Raw genomic sequence first — 21,613 nt, forward strand, 5'->3', positions numbered from 1 at the left:
TCCTTCGAAAGCTCTTTGGTCTTGGCCATGGCGGAGTTTGGAGTCTGACTGTTTGAGGCTGTGGACAGGTGTCTTTTATACAGATGATGAGTTCTAACAGGTGCCATTCATACAGGTAACGAGTGGGGGACAGAAAAGCTTCTTACAGAAGACGTTACAGGTCTGTGAGAGCCAGAGATTTTCCTTGTTTGAGGTGACCAAATACTTATTTTCCAACCTAATTTACGGATAAATTCTTTACAAATCCTACCATGTGGATTCATGGATTTTTTTTTTTCCACATTCTGTCTCTCACAGTTGAAGTGTACCTCTGGTGCAAATTACTGACCTCTGTCATCATTTTAAGTGGGGGGAATTGCACAATCGGTGGCTGACTAAATACTTTTTTGCCCCACTGTAGGCGTGTAGTGCCAGCATGGGGTGACTCCTCTTGTTCCTATTTCCTCAGAAATTTGGTTGTATAGAAGCCTATTGGAGGGGGGACAAACCCATGCCCCCCTTACTTTATGACATTGGTAAATACTTTCCTAATGGCCTCAGTCACTGAATATACCTCTCTTTAAATTAGTCTCTCTAATTTTCTCGAAGCAACTACTCTGAGATTCTCACAGCCTTTGTCCCAACCAGTATGAACAAGAGAATATGCATATACGAACATGCAGTTAGGAGGAAAGGAACCACTTGAGAACAGAAGCATGCCACATCAGCTCTCAGATACGGTGGAAGCAAAGTTACTAGTGTTTGTGACAATGTGTATACCAAAGTATATTGCAAAAACAACCAAAGAATTTCTCATTGCAAAACAATCTTCATTGGCCAAGTCAGTCACCTGTTCTCAGCCAGGAGCACATGCTTTTCAGTTACTGAACATAAAACCGAAGGCAAAGATACCCATAAACGAACACCAACTGAAGATAGCCTGACTGAACATCCAAACGCTTATGTCCATGGAGTCTAGACTTAAGGAAGTCATCGGCCGCTAAGGACTTTTATCCAACTATTGGAAACGGTCCCCATATTTAAAATTGTAGTCAATTTTTTAATCACAGCTGAGACTCTGTAAACAGGTATGAATTTATATACTGTAGGTTGGGACGTGTCTTTGTGTGAATTTTCAAAAAGTTGTGAAGCACTTTGTATGCTATTTACATGCTGTAAAAATAAAATAATAATAATAATAATAATAATTACATGCCTATAAATACTATGAGGGTGTTCAGCACTATGAGTGTGGTAAATGCAGGTCTGAGCCTATGACTGTGTGGCGTGTATGTGGAGGTGACTTTATCTCTGGGACCGCCTCTTTTCCAAGGGTTATAGAAACAGCGTGTTCATCATTTATCAGAAGAATATCAGAGAATCAAGAAGGCAGCTGCTGATGGAAAAATGAGTCACTGCTCCACAGTCTGTCTCTCTCGAGGAACACAGCTTTCAGTTAAAACAATTTTCTTCTGTATGTAGTTGCTGTTTGTGTATCCAGTCAGTCAAGTTGAGCACTGTTGTGTTGAATGAAATGCTGAGGGGAAGTTGGCCCTTTTCATTCAGACTCGCTGGGTTGCATTGATGTGGAACTGTTTTCGTTCTGTGCAGTGGTGAGAAAATAGACAGAACATAAACTGTCCTTAGAAAGGCGGTCAGTGGTCTGTAATGTTGAATTTGGATTTGCTTTAAGTTAGCATGTTGCCTTTATTGGAATGGAAGATGCTTGAAAAAAAATAATCATTTATTTATTTATTTTTAGAAGCTTTCCAAATAGGATGGATGGTCATTAGCTGCTTATTTAGGTCATGTGAGGTCCCTCCGAGGTCCCATCTCAGCCTAGCCTTTTGGTTTTGCTCCCTTAGGTTTAGTAAATGCTGTACAAATGATTTTCAGATTAATGTGCTGCTGGGAAACAAAACCATGGCTTTAAAGGGCTTACTGGACAGTCTGAAAGATACTAATATGGATCTCCTTAAAACCCTTTCCGAAGAACCTGGGAGTGATCTTTTAACACTTTTGAAGGCGAAGGAGTTTCTTTTCAGAAATTTAAAAAGCTGTTAATTACTAGTCATCAGAGAACATGTGAACTATCCTGTAGTCAAGTTCAGTTATTATCTGTGCCGGTTAAACAAACAAATAAAAAGCCCATTGACCAAGAAAATTGTTGTTTTTGGATATCCTTTGTTAAGTCTTTGAAAGGTCAAAAATAATTCAGGAAATATGTGAAGCGGAACAAATACCCTCCTCTCTGAGAATTTCAAACAATAAAAACCAGAAAACATTGGGGAAATGGACATCCAACTTTGAGACTGTGGACTTTCACTTATTTTTATTATCTTATTTTTATTCATTTGTTTGTTGAACTCTGCTCACTATATTTACATATGCTTTTTTCTTTTTCTTTTTTTAATGGAACAAATCTCTGGAGTAATCTGCCCACAGATGTGACTCATAAGGTCTTTTTTTTTTTTTAAGTATAATGGACAATGGATGAAAGAACTGCTGACCTTTATGCTGTAATGTAATATATTCCTTTTAGTTTTTTCTACCTTTATTTATTTATTTTATTTTATTTTTTTTACATTACTCATTCTTATTTTGGTTGTTTTATGCTCCTATTGTTTAAATGTTTGTTATTTACACACAAACTCAGATGCATTGTAGCATCTCTCTGTCACAAATTTAGATTCAAAATCCAAAACAATCAAAAATACAGTTGGCTTTTGGCTTGCAGGGGGAAAAAACATTTTTAAAGCGATTGCTGATGAATATTTTCTATTTACTATCAGTGTGGGTTACTTTTAATTTGATACATGTGTGCAAAAGGAGTTAGGCAATACTAACAATTTATCATTTCATAATGCACCCAAAACAGCATATTATTGCTAAGGAAGTAAAAATTTAAAGCACCAAATAAAGAAAACAAAAGATACTCCATACAGGTTTTTTGTTTGTTTGTTTAAATTGCTCAGGTCCAGATTCCCTCATGAATTTATGGTCTCCCCTACATTAGATACATTTTTATTTTTTAATTTTGAAACTAGATTTCATATTTTTAATGTGCTTTATGGTTCATCGTTCGGATTAATTCATTACCAGTGGCTGTGTCGTGATGATAAGGGGATAAAAATAAGCTGGTATTGACTGATTATGACACATTTCTTTTATAGTTCATACTTCCTTAAAATAAGTGCAGCCAAATGACTTAAATCTCAGTAAGAAAAAGAAAAAAAAAACTGGTAAATGGCAAATTATGGAAATTTTGAATGCACTTTTTGTTTTGACACCTAATCTGTGAGTGCTCACACGTCACATCATCTGCATCATGTGTGAAAAATCAGTGCTGATGCAAACAACAGACTTCCTGGCAGCTCATGACTACTTGTCTCATTTCATGCAAAAACACAGTGACTTGCTGTGTGACGCAGCCTTTTACCATCCATGCGCCGTTTATGATGGCTTGATTTGTTTTGCAACAGCACTGTGACTAATGTTTCCATAGAGGTGACAAGTTTGAAAATGCTGTTGCTGAGGGGAGGAAGGACAGACAGCATGCCACCATATCCTGAATCCCATCTGGTTGTTCAGTCTGACGTCACTAGCCGTGTCTGGGCCTAAACTCCGCTGCAGGTCCATGTATCAAACGATCACTATGGCATTACTGAGAGTTGAAAAACTGTCTAATGTCTTTCATCTTTAATAAAATGATCAGCGTTCTGCTCTACCAGGTGTAACAATTGAGTTTAACATCCAGGCATCCATGAAAACGGAATTTATGACATTTAACGGAGTTAGAAGTTAGCAGGGAGTTAGCTCGCTAGCTTCTATCTAAATACAATATAGCATGTCCTGACTGCGGAGTTTTGGAAACAAATTAAAACGTACAGCTCTGCTATCACTTCCAACATAAATGAAGACAGAAAACTAAACAGCAGTGACGTTTGTAGGGCTACTGAAGTTTGGCTAGCTGGTATATAATGATGTGCTACGTGACCGCTAGCGACACAGCTATGTTAGCATAATATAAACAAGCTAACTTTTTTCCCACTCGATAAAAGTTAACGTGAGTGTTCTCGGTGGTCAGGAACAAATGTAATCGCATGGCAGGATGCTGTAAAAGGACCAAACTTCAGCCAGGAGAACAACTGAGATAATCCATCCACAATACGAGGTTAGTCATTCATATACTGCTGCATGGGCTGGGCTGTTGTTACATCCTAAGGTTTTAAAAACTGAGCTTAAATAAATGATTAGCGGTCATAAAAGCTGAGGGAGGTCAACAGTGATCACTGACTGTTTTAGGAGCTTTTTGAGATCAAATAGAAGAAAATACATAACATTAAACATGTTAACAACACAAAAGCCATATTAAACGCAGACTACTTTAGGCCCGGAAGTAGGATTCGTCGCGTCATCACTGAGCAACTGGATTGTTAATCCTCCAGATAATCATGTGACCCCCTCGAACTGCTTCAAAGCACATTAGTGCCTTTGCTGTACATTTGTTGATTTTGATTTATTTAACAGTGCAGTGTCATTGTGGTTTCATAACACCTTCCTGCAAAGCATTTCCACTGTGTTGTGGAGGGTTTTTTTATATATCTCTTAGAGCTTATTATTAATGTTTTGGGTTTTTTTTTTTTCTCTTTTTTTGCAGGACTCCATGAATGCGCTGGTCTTAGACTTGGGCTACCCTGCACTACGAAAGAACAAAAACATTGAGACCTTCTTAAACAGATGTGAGTAGCTTAATGAGAGATGATTATCTAGAAGGTGAACAGCTCAATTATTCAGAAAAAGCTGATTATCAAAACCAGTCAAATCATCACTTTATGTAAAAGGTTTGGTATAAAATACTGCCTCTTTGCTGTATTAATCAATAAATGCCTTCCTAATGAGTTTGTTCTTGATTGCTACTTTCAAAGGTTATTTAACATAAGATTATGTTCATTTTGTAAATTCTAGTAGTCATTAGAGTACTATTGTCTATGAAACTCGTTAGACAGAGAATAGTAAAACTGGATATACTTCACAGGGTCTATCATTTTATGGATCAGTCATTATCATGTGAATCAATGGGTGATAAAACCGTGGCTATATCTATCTTTATATATGTCTTCTGGGAAGTCTGAGCATCTCAGCTTAAATTGTTGGAACATTACGTGGATAAGTAGTAGAAAATGGATGGATAAATATATAGAGGATGTTCACTTAAATAATTGCTTTGTATTTACAACACTAATGCACGTTCATTTCCTCTGTCCTGTCAATAAACTTTTGCTTCAGATGAGAAAGTCATTGGCCAGATTCGAGATCTGCAGATGAAGTCTGAAGACTTTGACAGAGTTAAAGTGATTGGCCGAGGAGCATTTGGTGAAGTGCAACTGGTAAGTACTGATCATATGAACAGGTAACACTGTTTTTGTTTTTATAGTTGCTTTTACAAAGCAACTATAAAAAAAAACAAGTGGTATAGTCGTCCATCAAGGATCCATCATACCATCAAAACAATTCTAACTTTGGAGAAGTGCATGTCAAAAGTATCTACTGCTTGTATTGCCACAGTCATGGTTAGCACTGTTACCTCACAGCATGAATGTTCATGGTTTGAATCTCCTGCATAGTTGAATAGTTCTGTGTGGAGTTTGAATGTTCTCCCTTAGCCTATTACCTCAAGTACCCTGGCTTCCTCCCACAGTCCAAAGAAGTACATGTTATGTTTATTTGTGATTCTACATTGGCTGTGGATGTGAGGCAGATACAAGTGCTCGAAGTGCATGAATGTGCGGTTAATTGTGGCTTGTATTCTAAAAGACTTTGAGTGGTTAGTAAGATCAGAAAAGAGCTTTTTAAATGCCTGTTCACTTCCATAATCCTTTTCTCTGCATGACGAAGTTTGCTGTGCAAACTGACACCGTAAACCAGTCATCTACCTCAGCTGCTTATGCTGAAGGGAGAGTGGACGGTGAAAAGATGAACACTTAGAACCAACAACCAAAAACACAAATTATGTTCTGTAGTGGTGTCATATGAATACACGGAGAGGCAATGGGTTCCCTCTACAGCTTGAGCCTATATCAGCATAACCAAAGGATGTTTCAGGGTCACATGATGCAGCCCTACACATAAGCTTTATCAAAAAGGAAAGCTGAGTCTTTAAAGTAGAGGGCATGCCTGTATCCTGAACTCACACATTGAGCCGGTTCCACAAGAGAAACCTGATACTTGAGGCCTCTGCCCCCATTTTACTTTTGAAAACTCTACAAACCACAACTAAGCATGCACTCTGGGAATAAAAAAAAAAAAAAAAGTCTACATTAATTGTATTGTAATCTGAAAGTGGCACATGTACTCATGAATTATCTGTTGTGATTGTAATTTTATCTTTTCTTGTACATTTCATCAAACTTTTCTCATAGAGTAAGATTAGACTTTGGAGAATCTCTAAACTTTATCTTCCTGTTGTTCAGGTCAGACATAAAGCCTCACAGAAGGTCTACGCAATGAAGCTGCTCAGCAAATTTGAGATGATAAAGCGCTCAGACTCAGCATTCTTCTGGGAAGAGAGAGATATCATGGCTTTTTCCAACAGTCCCTGGGTTGTGCAGGTACAGCATTTAAGTTGCTGATCAGCTTTTAAAAAGCTTTCGTGTGCATTAATTGGAATATTCACTGGGAACGTGTTGCCAGTTGGATTACTTTGGATCCTTTGTTTTACTTAGAACAAAGAAATACATTTTCTGCAAAGTATGTGTTTTATATGTTAATTTATTAAACCTCAAAATTGTTTTTAGTTGTGCTCTGCCTTCCAAGATGACCACTACCTCTACATGGTGATGGAGTACATGCCAGGAGGCGACCTGGTTAACCTCACCAGCACCTATGATGTACCGGAGAAGTGGGCCAAGTTCTACACAGCAGAGGTGGTGATGGCCCTGGACGCCATTCACTCCATGGGCTTCATTCACCGCGATGTGAAGCCAGACAACATGCTGCTGGACAGACTCGGACACCTGAAGCTGGCTGACTTTGGCACTTGCATGAAAATGGACTCGGTGAGTAAAAGTGTAAAACCTGAGTCTCTGCTGCCAGCAGAGTTTCCTACCAGGTTACAAACACAAGAAATGCCAAACTAGAAATGCTTCAGTTTAGACAAGTAACCTCTAGATATGGCCTGAGGCTTATTGCATATGATGGAAACAAGTAACGATTCAGTAGTGTAACTACAAGGGTACCTGGATGGGGCGTGCGTCAGACAGCACAAATGAAGCTCACTTTCTGCTCCATCATACTATCACCTGCCCTTTTCTTAAGTGGAGACATTACAGCAGCTTTGCTCAGAGACCTGGCAGGTTAAAGTCTGCTGCGACTGCATTGAACATTTTTGTTCTCACATGTGGCTCCGTGGGTGAAGCCGTGAAAGGCCCAGGGCTGCATTTGGTGCAGCTTTTTTATATTTAATGATTCTGAGATGCTTATAATGATGTAGTGAAGCCCAGTTAATAAATGTTTTTTTTTGTGCATAAACCAGTATATTAGAGCAGACTATTTTGGCAAAGATAAGAGTTGGATTTATTTTGTTTTGGTTTGGTTTGGTTTTTTAGGCCCATACTTTATTTCAAAGAGGAGCTGTTGATGACTTCTCTTTTTAATGTGGTGTTGCAGTGGTAGATTATCATCATTAAAATGCTTGAAAATACTGATGTCAGTGTATGAGATGGATAGATGCTGTGCTGACACTTGGAGTAGGATAATGAATAATAATAATACAGTTTATAATAAAAAGACAGTCAAAGTGCTATAGACGCATAGTTGAGGGCTTTGTATTGTGAGAGTGCAAAAGCTTTATATATAAAACACTAATAAAAAATCCAAAGAGAAGAAATAAAGCTAAACTTCAGACTTTGGATTGCTATAAATGTTTAGCTTCAGCAGTTTTTTTTTTTTTTTCTTCTCTTTGCTCTCTATGATGTCTGTGAAAAACAATATTTTTATGTGATCATCTCAGGGACCCCCTGCTGTCCAAACTGTTTCTTTGGCTGAAGAAAGTTGGCTTAAAGAGAGAGGGGAAGGGGTTAAAATGGCTTGATTTAGCTACTCTAGTGTAGTCCAAGAATAAAAATATAACAAGTCCACTTTAATAACTAAGCTGTTACAGTGAGCTCTGCTTCTGCCTTCACCTGGAAGGGTTAGTTTTTAGTAGTCTCTTAAGTTTGGATCAACACTCTGCTTTAGCTTATGCCCATATAAATCAAACCATACCTGTAGGGTACTAAACATATAATGATCTCTGGATTTATGTTGCAGACCGGCATGGTGCACTGTGACACAGCTGTTGGGACTCCAGACTACATCTCGCCAGAAGTGCTAAAATCCCAGGGAGGAGATGGCTATTATGGGAGAGAATGCGACTGGTGGTCCGTAGGGGTCTTCATTTACGAGTTGCTCGTCGGTCGGTGAACATTTCATAAAATAATTTAACTCGTATGTGTTGATGTTTATGTCTCTCAATTTATTTCAGTGTTGCTTGCTCACTTTTAGGTGACACGCCGTTCTACGCCGACTCTTTGGTGGGAACATACAGTAAAATCATGGACCACAAGAACTCCCTCAATTTTCCAGATGATGTGGAGATCTCCAACAATGCCAAGAATATCATCTGTGCCTTCCTGACTGACAGGTATGATCTTACAAGAAGAAGATGTCAGGGGGTTTGACATTTTGGAAAATGCACCTGTGTATTTTCTTGCAGAGAGTAACGGGGAACCTCAATAGCACTCTTATGTTATCTCTCTTATACACAACTGTCCATCTCCATCTGTCTGTGAACCCACAAACCACTTTGTCTTTCATGGGGATGTTTTTTATATATATATATCTAAGCTGTAGTTTCTTCATGCTGGTCCCAGACGTAAGCACAAGGTTTCTTTTTTTGTGTGGCAATACTTAGAGATTACATAATATGTTGATACAACAGCACACTTACGCTTATCTGTGTGTTTGTCTCTTAATATTTAAGGTTATAAAGGTTTGTATGACTTAGTTGATTTATTCCCAGTCACCTCTAACTAAGGACAAAGGTCCAATTCAATCAACTCATTGTCTGCTTTTGTTTTGAGGGAGGTGCGATTAGGCAGAAACGGCGTGGAGGAAATCAAGCGACATCCTTTCTTCAAAAATGACCAGTGGACCTTTGACACCATCAGAGACAGTTAGTATACAACCTTTGTTCTGCTACCTATGATACATGTTTTGGTTTTTTCTCAATATGAAGTGTATTTCGTTTATCACCTTGTGTTTGGTGGTTGGGTAAGTGCATGCGCAGATCACATAGGTATTTTTATTTGCAAAGTACTTGTACAGAGCAGAACTAGACCTCCACTTCCTGCAGGTTCTGGCTTGCTCCAGATGTCCAGAGCAGGAGGACTGCTGTCCCCAGCAGCAAGTCCAAGACTGTTGAGTTTGAGTCTGTCTGTCTGCAAGAAAAAGCAGCTTAATTACATCAAGGGCTGCCATGACAATGAACTGGCCAGCGTGCCGGCCGTTGGGAAGTGAGAGGGTAGATGGTTAACAGCGACTGAACTTTCAAAATAGGAGCAAGTGGATTTTCCACTACTAAATTGAAGAACAGTAGAAATGAACGTAGAATATACTGTAGATGAGTGCTCAGCTTCCAGCAACGCCCATCGTGCACTTTCCAAAACAATTTCAAAAACCATTACATTTAAATTCTGCACAATGCTTTTGTTTGTTCTCCTACATCTAAAATCAAATTTCACCTTTCCTTCCACTTTACTCTGTGTGCAGCGTAACACCTCTGAGTTGTTTACCTTGTGGATATCCCTTTTGGGCACAGCAGATGCTGTCTTTCTTTGGCCATACCTGCCAGAAATGCATCAAGCATACAAAATTATCATTCCTAAGTGTAATTCAGGAGAAAGTCAGAATTTGTGACCAAATGTAGAACGCAGCTCCTGCAGATGAGTAATTTTTTGTTGTTGTTGTTGTCCTGTGAGATGTCTTAAATTTTATCAGATGTACTCCAATTTTTTCTGGCATGCTCTACTTCAGAAGCCAAAAACGGTCACACCCTCAACTCACAGTTTTTATCAATCAAACAACATTAAAAAATATCAAAATTAGATTTAAATGAAATATAATTCAGCATAACAGCACCTGCAAATCTTTTCTTTAATCTTGATCTTCTTTAATCTAAAACTTTAGCAGGAATTCCTTCAGAACAGCAGCTGGATCAGAGAGCACATTAAAATGATTTATTAGACTGACATATTTTTACACAGTGCTTCCTTTTTCCACCAATTCAGTCTCACCTTTTTCCTGTCTCTCTCTTTATCTCTCTCTCGCCTCAGCGGTTGCCCCTGTGGTCCCAGAGCTGAGCAGTGACATAGACACCAGCAACTTTGATGAGATAGAAGACGACAAAGGCGATGTAGAAACCTTCCCCACACCTAAGGCATTTGTCGGCAATCAGTTACCCTTTGTTGGCTTCACCTACTTCAAAGAAGACCAGTAAATCATCCCATTCTCTTCATTTCCCATGATTTTAAGGGACCTCCGTGGTTCCACGAAGACAATTTATAGATTTATTTTTGGCTCTAGTGTCCTTGACCTTGGGCTGATTTTATTCATTTCCTCCTTCAGGTTATTAAATGCTTCCAACAACTCAGTGGCTCATGAGAATTCAAAAGGGGAGGTAAGTACTTTGACTCCCACACACAGTAACTGCCAGGTGCACCTTTAGCGACTGCATTAATACTGGACCGAGCTCCTCAGGAAATAAATAAGTCTGGTATCAGTTTACATGACCACACAGAAAAGGCCTGTTGACATTATGATCAGCTTCACATTGTAAGACATCAAGGATTATGATGGAAATGACTCACAGGGGGATTTCTTCCCTGATCCCATGATTTATTTGTACTTTGTTAGAATTTCAGTGTTCTCAACCGCACACAGAGACTTAAGCAGCTTTCAGTATAAGTGGCTGAGCCGAACGCTAATCTGAAGAACTTTTATTGACTTCAGTCCTAAAAGACTGCCCCCATTACGAGGAACAAAACAAACCCTATGTTTTACTTTCGCTTTGTTTCTAATCAGTTGCCTAAATGTAGGTGATTAAAGGTATAGTAAGCTGTATTTCAATACTGACCTTTAAGTGACTAATGTGGTGGTTTAAGGTTGTTGTGATACTTCTAATTGTAAAAATGTTTATAGTCCTAAAAGACTGCCCCTAAAAACTTTACACCATTAACCATGAAAATAGTTTCTGTGCTATTTTGACCAAGGACAACAACATTCAAAACATGGTTGAAGGGTGTTTCTGTCGTCTTTTCTTGACTTTTTAATTTTTTTTAATTATCGGCCTTATAAAGGCCGATAGTTCCTATAAAGGAGCATCAGGTGTTCTGCCAGTGCTCAGACAGTGTGCGTGTCACTGCAAAGTCTAGCTAGCTATTGATGTTACATGTCTTCTTACCCTGTGTGTGTTAAATTGTGACTTTAGTGTATAGCGCATAAATTGGAAGTCTTTCTTTCTTTCTCTTCTTAGTCAGCAGCACTGCAGAAGAAACTTCGCCACCTAGAGATGCAGATGAATAATGACAAGCAAGTCAAAGATGATCTAGAGCAAAAATACAGGTGGGTGATCTGTAGGGAACATTGTGTATCAGGAATAAGAGCCGCATCATGTTGCTCCACTTATTTGCTTATGCGCGGTGGCCAAATTATTATTTTTAAGCATTTGTATTTTTCTGCAGGGCCGCCACCACTCGTCTGGAAAAGCTCTCCAAAGAACTTGAGGAAGAGGTCAGTTAATCACAGGGAACATCCAATTACCTGAATATTTCTGTGTCTGTCCGGCGTCAGTATCTGCTGGGACATGACCCCTCTGGGATTTTAGAAGTTCTTTCTTCCTCACACATTTTAATGGGCGTTTCCCAAAAACTCTATTATTTGAGCCAGAATAATGATTCTTATTATCCACACTTGTCCACTTTCCGGTTGAATACCAGCGTCTCGTATCCAGGGAGGTTCAGCTGGAGCGCCTGCTGAATTCTAACGGCCACATTAAAATGTCTATTGTGATTGAATTTGTGTTGAGGCCCATTTGGATTCTGGGGATAATTTCTCATAAAGTGAATTATGGAATCACAGTAGCATGAAACCATCCCCGCAGGAGATGTTGAACAAAGGCGTTTATGATTGATTTTTAGGTGAGCAGCAGAAAGAACCTGGAGTCGAGTCTGAGGCAGCTGGAGAGGGAGAAGGCTCTGCTGCAGCACAAAAGCCTGGAGAGCCACCGCAAGGCTGAGAGCGAGGCCGACAGGAAGCGCTGTCTGGAGAACGAAGGTGACACGAGACACACTGGATTCTGCAGCAGAGCTGAAAAGATTTACTTCTTTTGTACAGGAAGTTAAACACCAGTTATCAACTGGAAATGATTACATTTCACAGAAAAATATATTTTCTAGTAAGAGACGTTTCTCTTAAGAGACAACTTTTAAAGCTTTTTAACTAGCTTTTAAGTAAAAAAAATACGGCGGCACACATTCTCGGTTTATTTGTGTAACATCCTTCATGCGGGTTAGCTTTGTTTAAGGTGATCGATTACATGAACTGAAAAGACAAAACATTATAATACTTCTATCATGAGTGAGAAAAATGAGGCTGATTAAATGCATTTGTTTTAAGAAATAGATTCAAACTTGACAGCAGTGATGCATTAAAGCAAGAGAATAAAATGAACACAGGAATCCAGTAAAAATCAACCCCCGTCTTCTTGTGTAAAGTCAGAAACTTCTTCCGTTTTCTTTTGGCTTTGCAATGATATAAATTCATGGTGACTTTACTGAGATAAAGTGGGTAATACTGCCATCACCTGGACAAAGACACTGATACAAACACATCAGGTCTACTCTCTTCTGTGCTCCGGCTTTCTTTGTAATATTCATATTGTATAACTTTTGGTTCCAGCGTCTTTATTAAACCAAACTAAAGCTCTGTTTCCATATTTCATTTGCACAGTTTATATATGAAGAACTTGGTGCATTTAAATAAACTTTATCAGTTTTAAATTGTGATTTCACTTCTTGAAACACACTTCATCATAATAATTGTTGTCTTGGTTTTTGGGATCTGTGCAGTCAACAACCTCAGAGACCAGCTGGATGACATGAAGAAGCGAAACCAAAACTCGCTCATTTCCAATGAGAAGAACATTCACCTCCAGAAACAGGTCGGTTACCTACCTTGATGTATGTTTGGTGAGGTTGGGGGGGGGTGGTCAGCATGGAGCTCTGTGACAGCAGCTCTGTGACATCAGATTACAAGCATATAACATATAAAGCCTTGAATGGATGTAAAACCAAATACATTAACAGTCACAACAGCTGAAAGTAAAAGCTAATATTTGATGTCCAGCCAGACTGAAAAGATCACTGTGATCTTGTCAAGTCACCTTCTTGGACTCTGAGTCCTTTAAAGGGAAAATATTGGTGTGATTTGTGTACGTGTTCTTCTCTTAGCTGGAAGAAGCCAACACGTTGTTGCGGGCCGAGACGGAGGCGGCGACGAGGCTCCGCAAAGCCCAAACTGAGAGCAGCAAGCAGCTGCAGCAGCTGGAGGCCAACGTGCGCGAGCTGCAGGACAAATGCTGCCTGCTGGAGCGCAGCAAGCTGAGTCTGGAGAAGGAATGCATCAGCCTGCAGGCTGCGCTAGAGACGGAGAGGAGGGAGCACAGCCAGGGCTCGGAAACCATCACTGACCTGATGGGTGGGTGAAACGGCACACGAAGATTTCTTTCTCAAGTCTGCAAACATTATTTGAATTAATAAAAGTGATACCAGGAATATTACATGCTGTATATTAAATGTTGTATTCATCGGTGTATCTAAACAAATTTTACAGAATGGTGTTTGTAAAAAGTGAAACCCACTTCTTTACAAACCTATAAAATACTAAACCAATTAATATGGAGTTGGAGCATCCTCAGTTTAGCAGTTTTACATGGAGCACCAAAATGTCTTGTATTAGTTTTTCGCTCATGCTCCACCAAATTTGACAAAATTCGTCTTGCTATCAGAAAAAGAAACTGCACCTCTGTTCTTGGTTCTCACCTTAGCATAAAGAAAACCAAAAGAATAGATTTGTGCAGAATTTCAGGTTGGATGTCAGTATAAGTCATAATTCTAGGCACATCTGTAGCTGCTGATATCTTTACCTGTATTTTTATGAGGTGGAAATGTAATTACATTCCTCTGAAAGAAGTTCAGTTTCTGTTTTCCTCCTGCTTGCCTTGGAGCTTATATGGCAGGTTTAATAAAGGGGCAGCTAGATGAGGAGCAGCAATGTGCCACCCAAATGCTGAGGGCAGTCAAGAGGCTTTTCAGGACTAAATAACTCTGTGCTGTTTGCTGAATGGATTCTGACTCCAGTTCAGTCACACTGTGTGTGTGTTTGAGAAAGGCTGATGTGAATTAGTAAAAATAAGTTTGTCCAGAGGTGTCAGATAAAACCTTGAACAAATATAGCTGATGTTTTGGAGACAGAAGGGTCAAAGCGGCCTGTTTGCTCCAGTGCGCCTGGACAGTTTGTAATATTTGTGTAACTGTGGGGAGTGTGCTTACATAAAGGCTAACAATTCACCCATAATCTGATAAAAGCAGCTCTCGGGCTACTTAAGCTGTCACATAAAACCTCTTATCTGACTGCGTTAATTAGGACGTGGGCATCACAAACCATGAGTTCTGCCTTATGAATGTTTGTAGGTCTTCGGATGCAGTGACTTGAGTGTTGCATTTACAAATAAAACACAGCACAGTATAATGAGCTGCTTCCTCTAGTTGGTCCAAGAGCTGAAATTCATTTGAACTATGTAAATATTTATATTAATATAAACATTGCCCTCCATTGCTTACTACAAGTAACTGGGGGATGTATATGTGTGTATAAATAAGCCATTGTGGCACTGTTGGAACAACTAAACATACACTCTTGGTAGTTGCCCTGAACTGCCCCGAGCTTGCTGACCAGACTCATTATATGAACAACAGGCAAGTAACTTGTATATGTAAAGTACATTTAAATCAGAGGGAGTGCTAGTTTACAAGTAAACCTGGAATAAACAAACCAGACCTAAATTAGAAACTCAAAACATGAAAATAAATACACAAATTAAAGGACAAGTAACTAAAATCGAAATTACAATAGAAAGCAGAAGACAAACCTCAGACTGAGCTTTAATGAGGGGATAAAATTGACGTTAAGAAGGATTAAAGGACTTATGTATACAAGTTGAGACAGGAATAATGTATTGAAAATGGAAATAAAGATTCTTGACGACTGTGTAAGTTTATAGGCTTTGGGGTCCTTAGGGACCAAGTAAAGCGCTATACAAATACAGGCCATTTACCATTTGCCATAGTGTGCTGTTGGGTTAAGCTTTATGTGATCTGTACGTGAAATGTAACTCTGAGGACTCTCGCGGGCTTATCTTGCAGGACGCATTTCTGGCCTGGAAGAGGAGGCCCGTCAGCAGAAACAGGCTTTATCCAAAGCTGAGACTGAGAAGAGGCAGCTTCAAGAGAAACTCACTGATCTGGAGAAGGTAAATCACAAAATCCTGACTGGAAACATTTTTTGCTTTGAGATGCAGTTCCTGGAAATTTGACTTGAGCCTTACGTGTGATCCAAATTAAGTAAAAGTTATGTTAAAAGTAGTATCATAGTGTTTCTTGGAAACATCTGCATCTGGATTTGAGGACAGCATGATTGGACTGTTTGTTCCAGGTCATTTGACATCAGTGAGAAATTATTATTTTATTAAAGTAATCGGGAAAGTCTTTTGTTTTGATTAAAGTGACAAATAATTGATTTACAGCAGCTATTTTCAAACTCAAACCCACTGTAGGCCAAATAATTATTTTAAAAGACTGCCAAACCTTTAATCACAACTCCAGTCGACACGGGAAGATTAATACAAAGTATTTGCTTTGTTTTGTTTTCATAGATTAATATTAAAAATTGCATAACTGCCTGCTTTTTGACTTTAAAATATCTTAGAGAAATGGAGAAGAAAGGCCTAATTTATTGCAGCACTGTAACCGACCTGTTTCAGAAACTGTGTACTTATTGATTTACTGAGTATTTCTAACTGCACTTCCTTAGAATATACATATAAATGTGAACCACCATGTAGTGACACAACTTTCTGGGCTTGGTCTCAAAGCGTTTGGTGTAAAATCTTCTGACTAGATTTTGCTCTGGATGTGACATCTCTGTGTGCGTTTTCTACAGGAGAAGAGCAACAAGGAGATCGATTTGACCTACAAGCTGAAGGTGCTGCAGCAGGAGCTGGAACAGGAGGAGGCCTCTCATAAGGCCACCAGAGCAATGCTGGCAGACAAGAGCAAGATCAAGGTCACCATCGAGGGCGCCAAGTCAGAGTCCATGAAGGGTAAGGGCTCTGATCTTTTGTTTCCACGAGGTTGTTCTTTCACAGTTTGTACCGAGTTCAGGGTTCGAGCTATATAATTTGGGGCTGATCGACAGCTCTGAGTTCACAGATTGCAACAAGATGTACAGAATGAGAAATTTTATTGATTTAACTTTTCACAAGGGAAATTAAATAATATAAGTGAATAACTCTCATTCAGAGTTGGAGCAGAAGCTGGCAGAGGAGCGAGCTGCCAAACTGCGGCTGGAGAACAGAATACTAGAGCTGGAGAAGCAGAGCAGCATGATGGACTGTGACAACAAACAGGCCCTGCAGAAGCTAGACGAGCTGCGCAGACACAAGGATCACCTTACTGAGGAGGTGAGCGTTTCTGTTCTGCACAGGAGACCAGTGAAGTTTGGGTTTAGCTGTCAAATGTCACCAACAGGAGCTACTTCAGCAGCTAATGTAAAGAGTGTCATATCTGAAATTGGATAGAAGGATAATGAAAAAAGAGCTGATGCGAGTAAAAAACTTTTATTAAATTCATTTTGTTCTTTCAGGTGAAGAACCTGACACTGAAGATCGAGCAGGAGACCCAGAAGCGTAACCTGACTCAGAACGACCTGAAGGCTCAAAACCAGCAGCTCAGTGCTCTGAAAACCTCCGAGAAGCAGCTCAAGCAGGAAACGAATCACCTGCTGGATATTAAGCGCAGCTTGGAGAAGCAGAACCAGGAGCTGCGCAAGTAAGTTTCATTTTGTTGTAGCACTTTCCCAGCAGGCACACTGCAGGCTCCTTATGCGGTCAGATTATGAATCATCGACTCATTTTTCTTTTCACAGAGAAAGACAGGACACAGATGGACAAATGAAGGAGTTACAAGACCAGTTAGAGGCTGAGCAGTATTTCTCAGTAAGTCTGATATCTGATCACAGATGTGGATGGAAAATGAAGACTCTTTCATTTGGCATTTTAGGCTTTTTATAGTTTCATTCATCTGACTGAGCGGCAAAAACTGCTGATTGATTTGCTACTGAATAGTCCCCTCTCCCCTTCTGGCTAAACAGCTTTTCCCTGCCGTGTCCACGTTGTGTTTCACTCCTTTCAGCCTGATCAGGGCGCTGCTGTGGCAGTTTTTAAAATATTCAGCTGCCTGTGAGTCAGAGACTCATTCCAACTCTGCTGCCTATAACTGCAGGTGCTCTGAATTGTTTAGCGCTACAGTTGAAGTCCAAGCTAGAGCTTAACTCATTGTAAAGGCAACTCACTAAATGTTTCAGTTGTGTGTGTAGGGGTCTAGCAATTCTTACGTCCACAATATAGAGGTGCTTTGATATTTATAGAGTAGAGCTACAGGGGCTGCTCCAGACTATACTGTCAAATAACAGTCAGCTATATTACACTGGAGTGACATCTTCCCATATTGTAATGCATTGCTGTTATTTCCTAGTTCAAGCGTAATAATCCAGTAATGTTTAAAGATGATATAGGATAACAAGTAATGTATTTTCCATAATGCACTTAGAAAATAAAGTAAATAAACCGTAGCACAAATGGTCTTATTCTATGGGAACGTAGGCTGTTAAAATCAGAGGGTTCCTTGTATTTCTGTAGCTAATGTATGTTATGCATTTCCAAGAGCTGAATGATGGTGAAGTCTTCAATGGGCATCCATTAGCTAATGTTTTTGTACAATGTCAACAGTATGTATCAAAGTGTGTATGCAACATGAAGCCTGAGTGATTCTTTCCTTTACCATGTTCATTATCAGTCAGGAGGAGCAGCTTGTTGTTAGGAAACTTTCTCACCTCTCTAGCCCTCCCATTGGAGATTTCTGCATTAAAGAGTTATCTAGAGTTTTGTTGTTGATGTATTAAGTATGGGCCGTATTTGACCTGTTACCTTTTCTCCAGACTCTCTATAAGACCCAGGTTCGTGAGCTGAAGGAGGAATGTGAGGAGAGGAACAAACTCTACAAAGAAGTGCAGCAGTCTCTGCAGGAGCTGCAGGAGGAGAGGTGAGAGGTTTTTCAGTTTGAAGATATAATTTGAAATAAATTCATCCACTTTAATCTTCGAAAAATGATTAGCAGAAAAACGGTGATGATGAATGTAAGGCTCGGTTCATTTATCTCCAATAAGAGACTCGTGTGGTTTGTGTGGTTGGTTGCTCAGGCTTGCGTTTCTTTTTATTCCTCTCAGGGACTCTTTGGCAGCACAGCTGGAGATCACTCTGACAAAGGCTGACTCGGAGCAGCTGGCGCGCTCCATCGCTGAGGAGCAGTACTCCGACCTCGAGAAGGAGAAGATAATGAAGGAGCTGGAACTGAAGGAGATGATGGCTCGCCATCGCCAGGAGCTCTCCGAGAAGGACATCACCATCAGCTCTGTGAGTTTTTGAGTTTGCGTGAAATGAAGACGATCGAGTTGAGGTGAAAGTCTTTGTATCGTTAGACGTTTAAAGGCTGTTAAATAGAATAACTCGCCACAGTCCTGGAAGTATCACGACGTGTAAATGCAGTGCATCTCAAGCCCAATAAATATGCTCTGAAAATAGTGTGAGATTAGGTTGAGTTTATAGTTCCACAAAAGAGCAGATATGAAAGTATTTGCTGTCCATTGCAGCTGGAAGAAGCTAATAGGACCCTGACGAGTGATGTCGCCAATCTGGCCAATGAGAAGGAGGAACTGAACAACAAACTGAAGGAGGCAATAGAGGGTAATTAGAACATTTAAATGTTTATTACAAGAATTATATATTTTGGTCTGGGTACATAATTTTTTTTTTTTTTTTTGTTCTCTTCAGAAACTGAGAAGTCGAAGGACTGGGAGCAGCAGATAAGCCAGATGAAGCAGGCATTTGAGAAGCAGCTGCAGTGCGAGAGGACGCTAAAAACCCAGGTCGGTGTTTTTAAAGCAGTAACTCACAAGATGAAGAGACAGACTTTCAAGACTAATCCTCCCCTTCATGGGCAAAATTTACATTTTTTCCCATCATTTTTCTTAAGTTAAGATTGAATCTTATCCCCATCCGCAGGCCGTCAATAAGCTGGCAGAGATCATGAACAGGAAGGAAGTGCGTGGTGGAGGCAGCCGCCGTGGTAACGACACAGACATGCGGCGAAAGGAGAAGGAGAACAGGAAGCTGCAGCTTGAGCTCAGGTCAGAGAAGGAAAAGCTGAACAGCACCATCATCAAATATCAGAAGGAGATCAACGAAATGCAAGCAGTAAGTGAACAGCTGGGTTTTCTTTCCCCTGCAGTGAAACGACACTCTGCTGCTGTATCTCTGACTACGACACTTACAATATGTTATTTCTTCTCATTTTAATCTATAGCAACTGGCGGATGAGAGCCAGATGCGCATTGAGCTGCAGATGGCTCTGGACAGTAAGGACAGTGACATCGAGCAGCTGAGAAATCTCCTGCAGACGCTCAGTGTTCAGTCGATGGACTCTGCCAGCGTCAGCAGCGGGCCCGAGTTTGATGCTGATGATGCGTACACAGGTAAGAGCTCAGTCACTAAACAAAGAAAGTATTTCTGACAGTTTGTCTTCACCACAGCTTTAAGGTTTAAGGTCACTTACAAACATCTTCTTGTACAATGTTTACGTTCACTGGCTACGTCACAAAGTGCACCTGCTCAATTATGCCTTTAATCCTACAATCACAAGGCAACAGCTAAGTGCACTGAGGTATGTAGACACGGTTAAGACGACCTGTTCAAACAAAGCATCGGAAGAAAGGTCATTTGAGTGACTTTGAACGTGGCGTGGTTGTTGGTGCCAGGTCTGCGTATTTCAGAAACTGTTGTTCTACTGGACTTTTCCCACACAAACATCTGGAAATCAGAAAACATGCATTGTTTGTCCCTGTGTGAAAATGCCAGGTCAGAGTAATGGAATAACCCTAATTTCCGAAAGTTTCAGAAGAAAGACGCTATAATTCAGCTCAAGTTAAGTACTTTCAATCCCAATACAGTCATTTTATCATTAGTGTGTTATGCACAGATTAATGACGATTGGTGATTTGATCCCTGGCTGCTCCAGCGCGCATGCCAAAGCATCCTTTGGCAACATTCTGAACCCTGAGTTGTTCTCGAATACTTTCATCAGAGTGTGAATGTGTGTGGAGGTTGGATACAAATCACTTAGATGTAGAAAAAAGAGAATGGGGGAATGAGGCGTGTTATATAAAGTGCTTAAATGCTCAAGTAGAGCATTTTTATAAAGGTGCATAATGTCTGACTAGAATATTTCACTTTAATGTGATGTGATTTTGTTGATTTCTTCAAACCAAACCATAATAATCTGAATTCTCTTTCTGCCCTTAGAAATGAGGCTCGAGGGCTGGCTGTCTCTCCCCGTCAGAAACAATACCAAGAAGTTTGGATGGGAGCGAAAGGTAGGACTAAACCATTGAGACTGCTTTGACCCTGCAAAACAGTGTGTGACCTTTTTTTCTTACCACCTCTGTCCTGTCAATGCAGTACGTTGTAGTAAGCAGCAAGAAGATTCTTTTCTACAACAGCGAGCAAGACAAAGAGCAGTCCATCCCCAACATGGTGCTCGATATAGAGTGAGTATGACACCTGAAGGCACCTCTGCAAAGAAAACAGCTCAGTTTGTATTAACACGTTCTATGCTTTAAACAGAAAATAACACTCCCTTCTGTCACACAGTAAACTCTTCCATGTGAGACCTGTTACTCAGACAGATGTGTATCGAGCTGACTCCAAAGAAATTCCCAGGATATTCCAGGTCTGCCCTAGCTCTACTGAAAATGTTCTATTTCTTTGAGCATGTTGATTGTTTAAAGAGTTGTTGAAGGCTGAAAAAGTTAGATATGTCCTCTTTCTGCTCTCCAGATTCTTTATGCCAATGAAGGTGAAAGCAAAAAGGAGCCAGAGTTTCCCGTGGAGCCGCATCCCATTGGAGAAAAGTCCAATTACGTCTGCCACAAAGGCCACGAGTTCATTCCCACCCTCTACCACTTCCCCACCAACTGTGAGGCCTGCACAAAGCCACTGTGGAACATGTTCAAGCCGCCCCCTGCTCTGGAGTGCCGGCGCTGCCACATCAAGTGCCACAAGGACCACATGGACAAGAAGGAGGAGATCATCGCTCCCTGTAAAGGTAGGACGCTCCTGTTGTTTCTATGAAAGCTGTATTTCGAT

General features: G+C 40.1%; 1 protein-coding gene across 3 annotated transcripts in view; it reads left to right on the forward strand.

Moving 5' to 3' along the window:
* The window catches only part of rock2a (rho-associated, coiled-coil containing protein kinase 2a), a 42,932-nt gene that overhangs the window by 16,800 nt on the left and 4,519 nt on the right, over positions 1-21,613 (forward strand). For all 3 annotated transcript variants that reach the window (XR_005697291.1, XM_040041733.1, XM_040041734.1), the window contains exons 2-30: positions 4,640-4,721; positions 5,269-5,369; positions 6,453-6,590; positions 6,777-7,037; positions 8,290-8,434; positions 8,524-8,662; positions 9,102-9,193; positions 10,353-10,512; positions 10,645-10,696; positions 11,552-11,640; positions 11,760-11,808; positions 12,216-12,351; positions 13,146-13,237; positions 13,527-13,773; positions 15,501-15,607; positions 16,297-16,456; positions 16,656-16,816; positions 16,999-17,183; positions 17,281-17,350; positions 18,352-18,455; positions 18,640-18,826; positions 19,063-19,156; positions 19,244-19,338; positions 19,475-19,666; positions 19,776-19,944; positions 20,771-20,841; positions 20,927-21,015; positions 21,119-21,197; positions 21,305-21,572. Coding sequence is in view for 2 of the 3 variants with exons in the window: in XM_040041733.1 (XP_039897667.1) it covers positions 4,640-4,721; positions 5,269-5,369; positions 6,453-6,590; positions 6,777-7,037; positions 8,290-8,434; positions 8,524-8,662; positions 9,102-9,193; positions 10,353-10,512; positions 10,645-10,696; positions 11,552-11,640; positions 11,760-11,808; positions 12,216-12,351; positions 13,146-13,237; positions 13,527-13,773; positions 15,501-15,607; positions 16,297-16,456; positions 16,656-16,816; positions 16,999-17,183; positions 17,281-17,350; positions 18,352-18,455; positions 18,640-18,826; positions 19,063-19,156; positions 19,244-19,338; positions 19,475-19,666; positions 19,776-19,944; positions 20,771-20,841; positions 20,927-21,015; positions 21,119-21,197; positions 21,305-21,572 (3,814 nt within the window). In the remaining variant the exon portion in view is untranslated. The remainder of the gene's footprint in view (positions 1-4,639; positions 4,722-5,268; positions 5,370-6,452; positions 6,591-6,776; positions 7,038-8,289; positions 8,435-8,523; positions 8,663-9,101; positions 9,194-10,352; positions 10,513-10,644; positions 10,697-11,551; positions 11,641-11,759; positions 11,809-12,215; positions 12,352-13,145; positions 13,238-13,526; positions 13,774-15,500; positions 15,608-16,296; positions 16,457-16,655; positions 16,817-16,998; positions 17,184-17,280; positions 17,351-18,351; positions 18,456-18,639; positions 18,827-19,062; positions 19,157-19,243; positions 19,339-19,474; positions 19,667-19,775; positions 19,945-20,770; positions 20,842-20,926; positions 21,016-21,118; positions 21,198-21,304; positions 21,573-21,613) is intronic.

The sequence above is a fragment of the Simochromis diagramma genome, unplaced genomic scaffold (genome assembly GCF_900408965.1).
Source record: "Simochromis diagramma unplaced genomic scaffold, fSimDia1.1 OVJJ01000304.1, whole genome shotgun sequence".
Lineage (NCBI taxonomy): Eukaryota > Metazoa > Chordata > Actinopteri > Cichliformes > Cichlidae > Simochromis > Simochromis diagramma.